Source organism: Xenopus laevis, chromosome 6L, assembly GCF_017654675.1.
Source record: "Xenopus laevis strain J_2021 chromosome 6L, Xenopus_laevis_v10.1, whole genome shotgun sequence".
In the NCBI taxonomy this organism is placed as follows: domain Eukaryota; kingdom Metazoa; phylum Chordata; class Amphibia; order Anura; family Pipidae; genus Xenopus; species Xenopus laevis.
In genome coordinates, this window is record NC_054381.1 from 33,442,429 (window position 1) to 33,455,183 (window position 12,755).

Here is a 12,755-nt window from a genome sequence, read left to right on the forward strand (position 1 = left end):
CTATCTTGTAATTGCCCAAAAGCCAGACAGGGCAACAGATCAATAGTTTCTGGCAAGTTCCTGCCCACTAACTTCAGTGTAACAGCTGATTTTGCTTGAGTACCTTGAGCTACATGGAGCTACTTGGACCACACAGTTAATCTATGGGAAATGTGCATATCTGACAAAAACCTTAAATAGAATTTATAGCCCAACAACACAAAGCTCCTAATGGGAGCATTACGAAGAGATTTATTTTTTACATCTTGGCCGAATACAAGTTAAATAAAATTAGAAATACTGCTTCTCGGCAGATAGGGAATGAGCAATAATGCTCCCCTACTGAAGGTTTCTACTAATTATTCCGTAAGCGAGTACTGCAGAAAATATTATTCCATTGGCTGCTGATGTAATGTTTTTGCAAGTAGTAAAGATAAATTCTGACATATAGAGGGGCAGATTTTTGTATGTTAAACCCATAGACCGCAAGCTGCTGCACATTTAATCCACCCAGTGCTCGCATCAAACTAAGCAATGTGTAACGTTAAATGCTGCATGTTTAAACCAGACATGCATAAATATCATTTCATGGGAAATATGGTCTCCACTGGGTTATTAAAACTGACCTATCAATAGTCACATATCCTTTGTTTTATTATATTTCAAAAGCAATCAATAAGGTTTCGGGTCCCTGACTCAAAGGAAGCTCTGGCGGCTACAAGCAGGAATTACACTGGATAATGATTCCACACATATAATATATATGGATGCCATAAAATCTCAAACACATTCTAGAATAAAAGATGTAATCTAGGACAGAATTAGAAGACTGAAATGTTGTAACATATCCATTAAATTACTACGTTAAATTTCACTGGGCCGTGGACATCTTCTTAAGGGTTTGCAGCAATGGCCGATGTAGAGGTAGGTGTTGATGACTTGAATCTGGGGAGATAGAGTCCGAATTTGCTTTCAATTCCTGCAAACGTGGCGACTGCTAATCTGTAGCCACCAACGTGATCAGGATTGGGAGCCGGCAGCGTGATTCGAGATTTAGGAACTGGCTCTGACCCTTTCGGCTTCCTGGAACGGGAGAAATAAAATTTGTTTTAAACAGTGAGTTTTAAACCCTGGTAAATGCCCCTAACTCTTTAATTACTCCGCGGTGCAGATTTAGGGCATCAGAGTTCACGGGCATCATTTTCTTCACTTCAGTAATCTTCGGGAAGAGAGCAGCATATCGTCGCATGCACAGTTGTAGCAATATTGTTTTTGCGGCAACAGAGCATGTGCCGAAAGTCAAGGAAATTGCCGAAGCGCCGGAAGAAGACCCAAAGATTACCGAAGAGAAGAAGATGGCACCTGTAATTAAGGGTTTAGTTCTCCTTTAACAACAGCAGGAACAGAACCTGCTCAAGGGATGCATTGAATCCAGGTTTCTGTTCAGGATTCTTAGCACTGTTTGCAGGATACAGTTTGGTATTTGGCTCGGTTCAGAATTTTGAAAGTAAGAATAATGCAGAAATTTGGATATCTCGACCTGACACATCTGACAAGTAACTCAAAGGGCAGATTTATCAAGGGTCGAATAGTAAATTCAAACTTGTGTGTCAAAACTCACATTCAAATTTTAATCCCCCTATTTGAATGTAAATTTGAATGTGAAACTGATCACACCTCAACTGAATATATTCGCCAACTAAAACCTGCCGAGTTCATGTACAAGTCAATGGCAGGTCAGTTGAGCCATTTGGCTCAGCCTTCCTGACATTCGATTTATTTTTTTTTGGAGGAAAAACTTGTTTCGTACGAATCAAATACGATTCAACTTTTCGGGTTGGAACCATTTGATTAAATATTAGACATTCAATTTTTTTCTTAAATAACCTCCCAGTCGAATTGTGAGTATATTTGAATGAAAATTCACATGAATTCGAAATGTGACCTTTGATAAATAGGCCTCAAAATGTCTGACCAAGGTTGATGGAATTCGGACAAATGGCAACGATACCTTCCCCTATACTGGCATAAGGCAAAGGTGCTGAATTAGGAATCTTGGCATTTTCTTATGAGTTTGAATTTTAGTACATTTGGTCCATTTTGACAAAATACAGTATGGGAACAAATTGGCTTATTTATAAAGCATTTTTCCTTTTCCCCCCACAATGTGATATTTCATTAAGGGGATGACAGCCCAAAGAAGATGAATTCCGTTGTTCCATGGGGTGTCAACTTAGAAAGCAGTGCGGAAATCTGATGTCTCTGGAAGTTTTAGGCGCTGCACCCGGAAGTGAAAAGGGGTGTGGGTGCCAGGGGTGTGGGTGCCTCCTGCAGTCTTGCCGCAAACTGACCCTACCCAAATGTTGGCAACAGCAACACAAAATTCGCTATGAAAGTGCCTAGGCAAAGCACATAAGGAAGCATCAGCAAATAAGAAAGCTGAATACTTACACGCCACCAAAATCAACATAAAACCATCGCTGCAGCAGTTCGTAGGTCACCAGAGTCACGCCGAACTGTGGAGAGGATCTAAACACACGTGCTTGAAAAATAAAGGATAATCATTAGTTTATGTTTTTAAATGAATAGATGGCAATATAGGTGAAAGGAACATTCTTACCTCCAGCCCCTTTCCACAAAGCTCTGTGGCCTTCCTCTTTAAGAATTTTCCTAAAGCAGTCGATGACCCCACTGTAAGTAGTCTGGTCTGCTCGGGCAGCCACCTGCAGCCTTGTCTTGATAACATCAGCAGGGGTCACCAAAGATGCAGCTGGCATACCTGTAAAAAAAATAAAGAAATAAAGTTATTAAATTGTTTTAATAGTGGTGGGCTTATATAATAAAAGTCTGTACCCAAATAACCATCATGTAGATCAATGGTGGTGAATTAGACTTGTATATCCCTTGAATCTGAAACTTCTTGGTTGAATTCATTCAACGGAGGACGTTAGTTCAAGTCCCCCGTTGGAAGTCCAAACTTTGGTCAGGCCCCCGTAGCTCTTAACAAGGCCAGAGATATCGCACAATATTGGTGTAATATTTCATAATTACAAAAATATCAAAGATAGAAAATGTTTTTTATCCCACGTGTCACACTAATTGACGAAAAACGTGCTTTCAGGTATATTGAGGAATGGAATTGGCTATTCTTCCAGAATCTGACCTTAAATGGCCTTCAGCCTGAGCTTTCAGATGTATCTAGAAGAGCCATTGGCCATTCCCTGCAAATTTCACCCTAAGTGATCTTCAAGCTGGGCTTGCAGGTGTATCTAGCAGAGCAAGTATGTTGCTGCTGAGCCGTATGTAAGAAAATAAAGGCGGTTTTATTATTTCGGGGGTGCTGCAAATTCTTTGGATGCAGTATCTAGCAGAGCAAGTAGGCATTTTCCCCAAATTGATCTTGAAGAGGGGCTTCCAGGTGTATCTAGGAGGGGAAATGGCTATTCTCCCCAAATCTTCCCCATAACCGGCCTTCAATGAGTTGTTCACCTTTACATCAACTTGAGTGATATTCCGAGACAATTTGCAATTGGTCTTATTTTTTTTTAATCGTGGTTTTTCAATTATTTTGCTTTTTGTTTAGCAGCTATTTGGTTGCTAGGCTCCAAATTACCTAAACAACCAGGCAGTAGTTTGAAAGAGAGACTGGGAAATGACTGAATAATAACCATTAAATTATAGCCTCACAAAACAATATATTTTTTTGTTGTTGGCGTCAGTGACCCCCATTTCAAAGGTGGAAGGAAGGCAAATACTTAAACTATAAAGACCAATTGAAATGTTGCTCAGAATCGGTCATTCTATAACATACTAAAAGACAACTTAAAGGAAGGTGAACAAGCCCTTTCGGCCTGGGCTTTCAGAGGTATCTAGGAGAGCCATTAGCCATTCTCAGCAAATTTCCCCTAACAGATCTTCAGTATGGGCTTTCAAGTGTATCTAGCAGAGCAAGTAGTCATTCTCCCCAAATTTGCCTTCACTGAGCCTTAAGCTGAGCCCCTGAGCCACTGCTCCGAGACCTACCAGGGGACAGCCATACACTACAATAATGCCACAGCTAAATTAAAAAAAAAACAAAAAAACCACTAGATCAAGAACATCAAACCTTTCATTTAAATGAGGTCTTTTTACTTGGGGGTGACCAAAGTTGTGCACCCCCAAGTGATCGCATGTACTTAACTGACACCTGGCCCGGTGCTCCTATAAGCAGAAAACTGCAACAGCCCAGGCTTCTTCCATCGAGCACCACGGATTGATAGACTTCCTGCTTCTTGTTTCTTCTCTCACGGCTGCGCATACGCAGTGGCTCGAAAAGCCGAACTTTAACAATGAAGTTTGTTATTTCATTCTGCTGCGCATGTATCTGCCCTGGGAAATTTGAAGAAAGAAGAAGCCAGAAGATGGTCGCTCCGTGGTGCTCGCTGGGCTGGTCCAGTTTCCTTCCGATAGCAGCACCGGCTGGGGTTTTAGCTAAGTACATGCAACCACTTGAGGGAGCCTTACTTTTGGCACCCCCAAGTAAAAAGACCTTTCCTTCTCCTTTAAAACACATTACTGCACTTGAATTGAAAAGCAAAAGTCCAATACAAATACCGTATATACGACAGCTTGTTCTTTTATCAGAGCCTTTCAGCCACTAGGATCTAGCGAAATAAATTGTACTCAGTATATATCTTACCCTTTAAATGTACAAAAAAAAAAATGTACAAAAAAAAAACGAGCTGTGCTTTAGAAATCACAAACATGTTTCATGATTAAGTTCAGATTTCTGGAGGTGAAAGCTATTCTGCCTTTGTTTTTTTCACGCCTCTCTGTGGCTCCTGGCAGGGAACACACAAAGAGCTGAAAAAGCCCACTCTTCATCCTCACCACTACTGCCGCCACCACTTACCCACAGGCGCGCGCATGCAGGGGCGCTTGCCACCACCTTAAATAACCCGGCTTCCTTGTACAGAAACATCGCTGTGCAAAATCAGCAAACCAAACAAAGCTAAGGTTTCAGGAAGCCTTTCATCTCTACCAATGCATTTGCTCTGCAACCTTCTACATCCCCGCACACAATTCTGGATGAAGATTTCCATTTACAATCGCAAAGAAAAAATACAAGTCTACATGGTCAGATATATAGTCTGTTTCACATTCAAATTATAAAGGAAATAAAGAACACATGTTTGTGAATTAACATGCACCAACTGCTACAGAGACATCATCTCCATGTCGTGAAAGAGCGGTGGCTTTATATTAGTGCAGATACACGTAACAGATGAACACGTCGAACAGAAGATGAAATAAGAAATATGGTTACAAAATATTGCCGCACTTGGGAATGGATTGAGGTACTGAAGTACTGCAAATAACCAGGTCAACTTCTCCCCAAACCTTCATATGATCATATGGTGAGATCTTACGAGCAGAACCCTCTGGTTTCATTCTGCACCGCCTGTTGGTTAATGGATTGCAAGTCCTTGCTTGTTGTATGAGTGCAATGCCCTGCTTGATAAGCTGCCTATAGAAATAAATGATATTTATACAAGGTCAAACAATCGTGGTTATGTAAATAAGTTATGAGTTCCTCTCCTCTGGGTACTGTACATCTTCAGAGCTGTGAAAACGGAGAACAAATGTATGAAGCCCCAAGAGAATCACTGCTGCACAGTAGAACGGTTACAGGATGGTTTCCAGAAGTGGATTTTTGCTGTAGGGATCATTTGTAGCTATAGCACGTGCCATCCTTATGGTGCTCTCTGCATTTCTCAGCAGCTCCTTTATTAACAAGACACCTCCCACCGGCAAGAACTTCGAGCCTGCAGAAATCTGATGGATCAACCTCTTTGTTGTACAGATTTATCAAGGGTCGAGTAGTAAATTTGAATTCAATTTTCCGAGTGTCGAAATTCACACATTCGAATTTTAATCCCCCTATCTGAATGTAATTCAAAGTGAGATTTATCACACCTCGACCATGGAAACAGTTCAATGGCTGAGGTCCGTTGAGCCATTTGAAGATGTTAGTAGCCTTCCTGAAATTCAAGTTTTTATTTTACTTTATGTACGAATTGAATACAAATTGAATACGATTCGAATTTTCCGGTCGGAACCATTCGATCGAATATTAGCCATTATTAAAGGGATACTGTCATGGGAAAAAAAATTTTTTTCAAAATGAATCAGTTAATAGTGCTGCTCCAGTAGAATTCTGCACTGAAATCCATTTCTCAAAAGAGCAAACAGATTTTTTTATATTCAATTTTGAAATCTGACATGGGGCTAGACATTTTGTCAATTTCCCAGCTGCCCCATGTCATGTGACTTGTGCCTGCACTGTAGGAGAGAAATGCTTTCTGGCAGGCTGCTGTTTTTCCTTCTCAATATAACTGAATGTGTCTCAGTGGGACATGGGTTTTTACTATTGAGTGTTGTTCTTAGATCTACCAGGCAGCTGTTATCTTGTGTTAGGGAGCTGTTATCTGGTTACCTTCCCATTGTTATTTTGTTTGGCTGCTGGGGGGGGAAAGGGAGGGGGCGATATCACTCCAACTTGCAGTACAGCAGTAAAGAGTCATTGAAGTTTATCAGAGCACAAGTCACATGACATGGGGCAGCTGGGAAATTGACAAAATGTCTAGCCCCATGTCAGATTTCAAAATTAAATATAAAAAAAATCTGTTTGCTCTTTTGAGAAATGGATTTCAGTGCAGAATTCTGCTGGAGCAGCACTATTAACTGATTCATTTTGAAAAAAAAATTTTTTCCCATGACAGTATCCCTTTAACCTCTCAGTCGAACTTTGTGTATATTCGAATTAATATATATAATAATATATTATTCAACCTTTAATAAATGGGCCTCTCCAGTAAGTAAGGGGCAATAACTGCCTTAGAAGGGGGCAGACTTATTAAAGAGAGAAACTAAAACTTGCCGCACTCAGTGAAACCCAGTCACTCACTATTCAAGATTTTTAAGGAATTCTCATTTCTGCCCTTTGATAAATATGTCCAGTGGCAAACTTTAGTTCTTTAGAGGACCCCTTAAATAAGATCCATAGCATCGGCCATTTTACCCGACCTAAAGGCAGAGTAAATCTGTTCATCCTCTGACATGACTATTATTCCAGGCTAAATTTACTGCAAGTCAACAACCAGGCATCACTGATCTGCAACCTCACAAACAATCTTTTTGGTGTAAGTTACACATAAAGGTAGATGTCAGGAAACAAACAAGATGGCACCGGAGATAAAAATCTATTAAAATGTAGCATAAAACTGTTCATATGTTCTTGGGGTTTTTATAAACACAGAACTATACTTATATACCCAGTTCATGTGCTCCCCTTGCTTTGTGGTCAACATTTGCTGCGGGCATGTTTGCTGTGTATGAAGGCGTATCAGGACTTTGGAAAAAATCAGTGGTATCATTCATTCTCCTATAGTTCAATCAACAGTTAGGACAACACTACTTATCCGTCCACTGACACAGGGAGGTGTGTTTCCTAATCAAAAACATGGAAACGGGTAGAGCTTTTGGATTACTGTGCTTGTCTATGAGAGAATGAAGTGATCAAAAACTTGAGACTTCACATACCCTGATTTCATGTTTCCCCTCACTTTACAGAGTTTTTGGAGTCCCACCAATATATAATACATCATTTTACATTTTCCTGAATTTTACACCACTTTTTTCTGAAAAATAAAAAAAACAGGACTTCTACTGTATCCTTAATAATTAAAAAAAAACATAAGTAAAAACAGTGTTAACATGAAAGAGCTGGTTTCTGGGATATGTGATGGACATAAGGCAAGCTGTTAGTATATCTTGATGGAGACATTGCTTTCATCGGAGAGACCAAATGACTCCTGATCCCCGCACTCCTGATCAGCCATTGAATAACCTGATTTTCCATTTCTGGTGATGGATTTTTTCCCCAAATGGTATCAGAGCGAGTATGTGTGACCAGGATAAAGCTTCATTATGTATCAGCCCAAAAATAATACAATGGAAGCTCAATTTTACATCCCCTGATTTTAAGTTTTCCATAATTTTACATTGTTGTTTTCTGGTCCCACCTATATATTATGCATAATACATTATTACCCTGATTTTACACCATTTTTTTCTGATCCCCTGAAAAATGTAAAATGGGGGTTCTACTGTATAGAAAGGTATGGGACCTATTATCTTATACTTTAAAGTCAACTAAAAATCACATACATTAAATGAACCCAACAGGCTGGTTGTGCTTCCCATAAGGATTAATCACATCTTATTTGGGATCAAGTACAAGGTACTATTTTATTTTTACAGAGAAAAAGGAAATCATTTTAAAAAATGTTTGTTTTAAATGGAGTCTATGGGAGATAGCAGTTAAGTAATTCTGAGCTTTCTGGATAATGGCTTTTTCGGATAAGGTGTCTCATACCTGTATTTAGTGCAAAATAAGGGGGGGATCCGTGGCTTATTATACAAATTATGTCAAGTTTCTTTTAATCTTTATTAATTCCGTAGGATACACTGTATAACAGATAGTGGCAAAGGGAAAGAGAGAGAGGAGAGTGAGAGAGAGGGACGTGTGTGCTCGGAAGACGTATTTTAAGTTTTATTACTTCTTAGTTCTGAATTTGCTCCAAACCAAACTGGCGAAGAGTAAAGGCTTAAAATCTGTGTGTGCTGCTCAGTATAGTGGCTCCATAGGACCCGTGGCCAAACCAGCTTGGTCTGGCTTACTAAAGGCAACTCATTTCAAAGGCCTTGCGGAAATCTAATATAAGGAGATACAATCCACATACAATTTCACAGTAGGACTTAAAGTAGGGAAAATAGGGAATGTTTGTAAAACGTGGTTTAAAATAACCCATAAATTATCCTGTTCAGGAATATTTTTAATATAACCTAGAATAAGCACAGTATAGTAGCCATGCATGTCCATGAACTGGAACCTCTCATTCCAATAAACTACTGCAAAGCTCACCAATTGTTTATTGATTAAAAATGGAGAATCTACACCTATATATGCGGTTGTGAGTCAGCCATATTATATATCTTCATGTACATCAAATAGTTATTTAAAAAAAATAGTAAAGTAAAGATGGAATTCTACAAATACTGGTTTGACCACTACAAAAAAAGCTTTTAAATGTAAAAGGTTTTCATTTGCCAAGTTATTCAATAAAAAATAAAACAATTGATTGTCTGTGGAGGTAACTTATAACTAGGGATGCACCGAATCCAGGATTCTGTTTGGGATTCAGCCTTTTTCAGCAGGATTCGGATTTGGCAGAATCCTTCTGCACAGAATTGCCAAATTATGGATGGGGAGGGAAATCGCGTGACTTTTTGTCACAAAACAAGGAAGTAAAAAATGTTTTCCCCTTCTCACCCCTAATTTGCATATGCAAATTAGGGTTCGGATTCCGTTCGGTATTCGGCCGAATCTTTCACGAAGGATTCCGGGTTCAGCAGAATCCAAAATAGTGGATTCGGTGCATCCCTACTTATAACTAAATTATTAGTGTTTGTAATTTAAGGAAACCTACCCCTATATTCTTCTGATTAGCGGCATATGTCTTGTCTACGTATGACACAGGCTTCGTAACAATATATCAGGAGTGTAACATTACTGGTCTATAGTGAATAAGTCCATAAGTCTTCATGGGTGATAACTGATCATTTTGACTTGAACTTGCATATCATTAATAGATAGAACGTTAATACTGAATTGCACTTCTATCTATGGCTTATTTCTATGAGTTAGTCAGTAATGTTATCTTGTATTTTTATATGAGCAGATATTCCCTAGGGTATAAGGATATTTTTTTTTTTTTAGTAACCTCCACATAAAGGGATTTTGTCATGATTTTTATGGTTTATTTTTTATTTCTAAATTACACTGTTTACTTTGCAAATAATTCACTCTCCCATTTAAAATTTTATTCTTGAACCAACAAATGTATTTTTTTTTTTAGCTGTAATATTGGTGTGGAGGCAGCCACCTCAGTGCATTGGGCCTGATTCTGAGCTTTGAGAAGGAGCTAGCACTTCAAGATGAAACTGAGTTGAGACAGCTATTGTTTCTCTCCTTCTAATTGTACTTCAATATGACCCAAGTCATGATCCATAGCTTTCCCTGCTTGGGTGCTATGCTCATGTCTACCACGAGGGAGCATCTTTAGCAATGCAAACAAATCCTTCAGCAGAGGTGTCAGGTAGCTCTGGTTACCTTCCAATTGTTCTGTTAGGCTGCTGGGGGGATGGGATGGAGGATGTGATATCACTCCAATTTGCAGTACAGCAGTAAAGAGTGACTGAAGTTTATCAGAGCACAAGTCACATGACTGGGGGCACCTGGGGAACGGACATCATGTCTAGCCCCACACCAAATTTCAAAATTAAATATGAAAAAAATCTGTTAATTCTTTTAAAAAATGGATTTCAGTGCAGAATTCTGCTGGAGCAGCACTATTAACTAATGTGTTATGAATTTTTTTCCCCACAACAGTATCCCTTTAAAGGAGAACTAAATCCAAACAATGAATATGGCTTGAAATGGAATATTTCATCTAAAGAATTTACTGCACAAAATTGTTCAGCATCTATAATAACAGTAATGATCCATGCCTACTCTCACACCTTGTGTCTTATTAAGGTGACCATAGACGCACAGATAATATCGTACAAAACCAATTTTTGTACGATATTCGGTGCGTATATGGTGGAAAAAGAGCCGACAGATCGGCAGAAGACTTGGATATCTGTTGACTCGACGATCGAGCTGGACGGAATATTTTGATCGGGTGCCTTTGAAGGAACCAAAACATCGGCCATTTTTAGTGCTGAATCGTCAAATACGGGTAGAATTGTATTGTTTCTACCTGTATATCTGACGATTCAGCTCTACACGTGTGTATTGAAACGAACAATCTTTCTTGGAAAGATCTTTACCAAGAAAGATCGTAATTGTTACGTTTATGGCCACCTTTATTCCCTTCCCTGTTGCACAGGGCCTTCCTCACCTTTTGTATTGGTTGTGATGTATGTACAGGTAACTCCATATGTTTTATGTATGTAATTCATGTGATTTAGTTGTATAATCACATTTACTTTACAGCGCTGCGCTATATGTTGGCGCTCTATAAATACATGTTAATAATAATAAATGCCTTCACAGTTGTGCACATGGGGGGGGGGGTCTCCATCTTGGATTTTGGGTGGAGGAGTGTCAGTGAGCTGCTGTTGAGAAGCTACCTTTAGGGGTTGTTGCAAATTATCAAGCAGAAAATGAGGTTTGCCTTTCATATAAGCTGATGCAACAGGGCTGATTATTAAATTCTGATGCTAATTATGCTGGTTTATGAGCTGCTATGTAATGAAAATCTGAATTAATGAGCTTTGAATCGTGTATATATATATATATATATATATATATATATATATATATATATATATATATATATATATATATATTATAGTGTCAGTTCTCTAATTAGCAGAAAAGAAGATGGAGAGCTACAGAAGCATCATTGGCGTATAGATCTTTACTGCTAAAGGGCTGTGGTTGCCTTGGGCTGTAACAGAACCCCAAAACAAAAACGGTAAAACTGGGAGAGAAACACACAGTTCAAGGATTCCCATTTGGGCATAGGTGTTTCCTTGGTATTAGAGATAACAAGGGGAATGAATTCATGTATATAAAAATGAACGCTGTATGCTTCCCGTGAAAAGGCCTCTTAGTGACATTTACACAATTATAGTATGTTTATATTCCATTATCCCCAGTAGTCAGATCTTGTATACATCGTGGCCCGTGCATTCATATTTGTTTTTATTTGCTTTATATCCCTTTAAGGCTTCATATATAATCATTTCCAGAAACGGCACATGGGGCATCGTGAAGTATTATTTTACGGGGTTCCAAAAATATGTGACGAGTAAAATAGCTGCAGAAATATGAATAAGTATGAATCGCTGTAAATAAAGCAGCTTTCTGCAGCTTCATATTTCAGTGGCTCCGGATTAGGCTCCTAAACAGCACTTGCCGCACTACTTGGATTTCTACAAAAGCCTTGAAGTTCCTAAAGACAATCCCATGTCAGTCTGGTTGACATTCACGGCGCATATTATATTACAGCAGAAAGAAAAATAGAAAAAAAAAAAAAAACACTTCTCTTTCTAGTTTTAAAAGTATTGTTCCATATCTGGAGAGATGTGTACGGCGATCACACCGCGAAATGCCGATTCTTAGCATTGTAGATATAAATGAAACTATAAAGACTGCCTCTGTGACTGAACTTCAAAAGAGAATTATCTCGGTCTGCAATCACATCAGCGGCTTGAAAGAAAACGACTGAATCTCAGAAATTGTTTGGCTTGTAAATGTATGCTTACATTTCATGCCTGCACACAAGCCTCCATGTTAAAGGGTTGTTTTGTTCCAATAAAACAGGTTGGAAACAGCCATTTGTATCTGATCAGGCTTCTATACAAAAAGGGGAGAAACATTCTTGAATGCTTAGGCCATACCACCGTTTAACCCTATGAGCTCTCACAATCAATGGACGCGTAGGGGTTGGGTTAAACCAGAACTAACATTGTCAATAATAAAAAGAGCACAGGAACACATACAATATGATATAATGTCTGCTCTTAAATGATTGGTCAGGATGCATTTTTGAGGAAAGACGGTTTGGCTCCTGGGTCCTGTCCATCTGATCGGTATCTAATAGGGATGCACCTAATCCACTATTTTGGATTAGGCCAAACCCTCGAATCCTTTGCGAATGAGT

General features: G+C 38.9%; 1 protein-coding gene across 1 annotated transcript in view; it reads right to left on the reverse strand.

Annotated features, from left to right (window-relative positions):
* Positions 1-190: 190 nt before the first annotated feature.
* The window catches only part of slc25a13.L (solute carrier family 25 member 13 L homeolog), an 89,214-nt gene continuing 76,649 nt past the window's right edge, over positions 191-12,755 (reverse strand). Inside the window, 3 exon segments of the mRNA NM_001089755.1 lie at positions 191-1,062; positions 2,431-2,521; positions 2,600-2,758. Of these exon segments, the coding sequence (NP_001083224.1) occupies positions 873-1,062; positions 2,431-2,521; positions 2,600-2,758 (440 nt within the window). The 3' untranslated portion in view covers positions 191-872.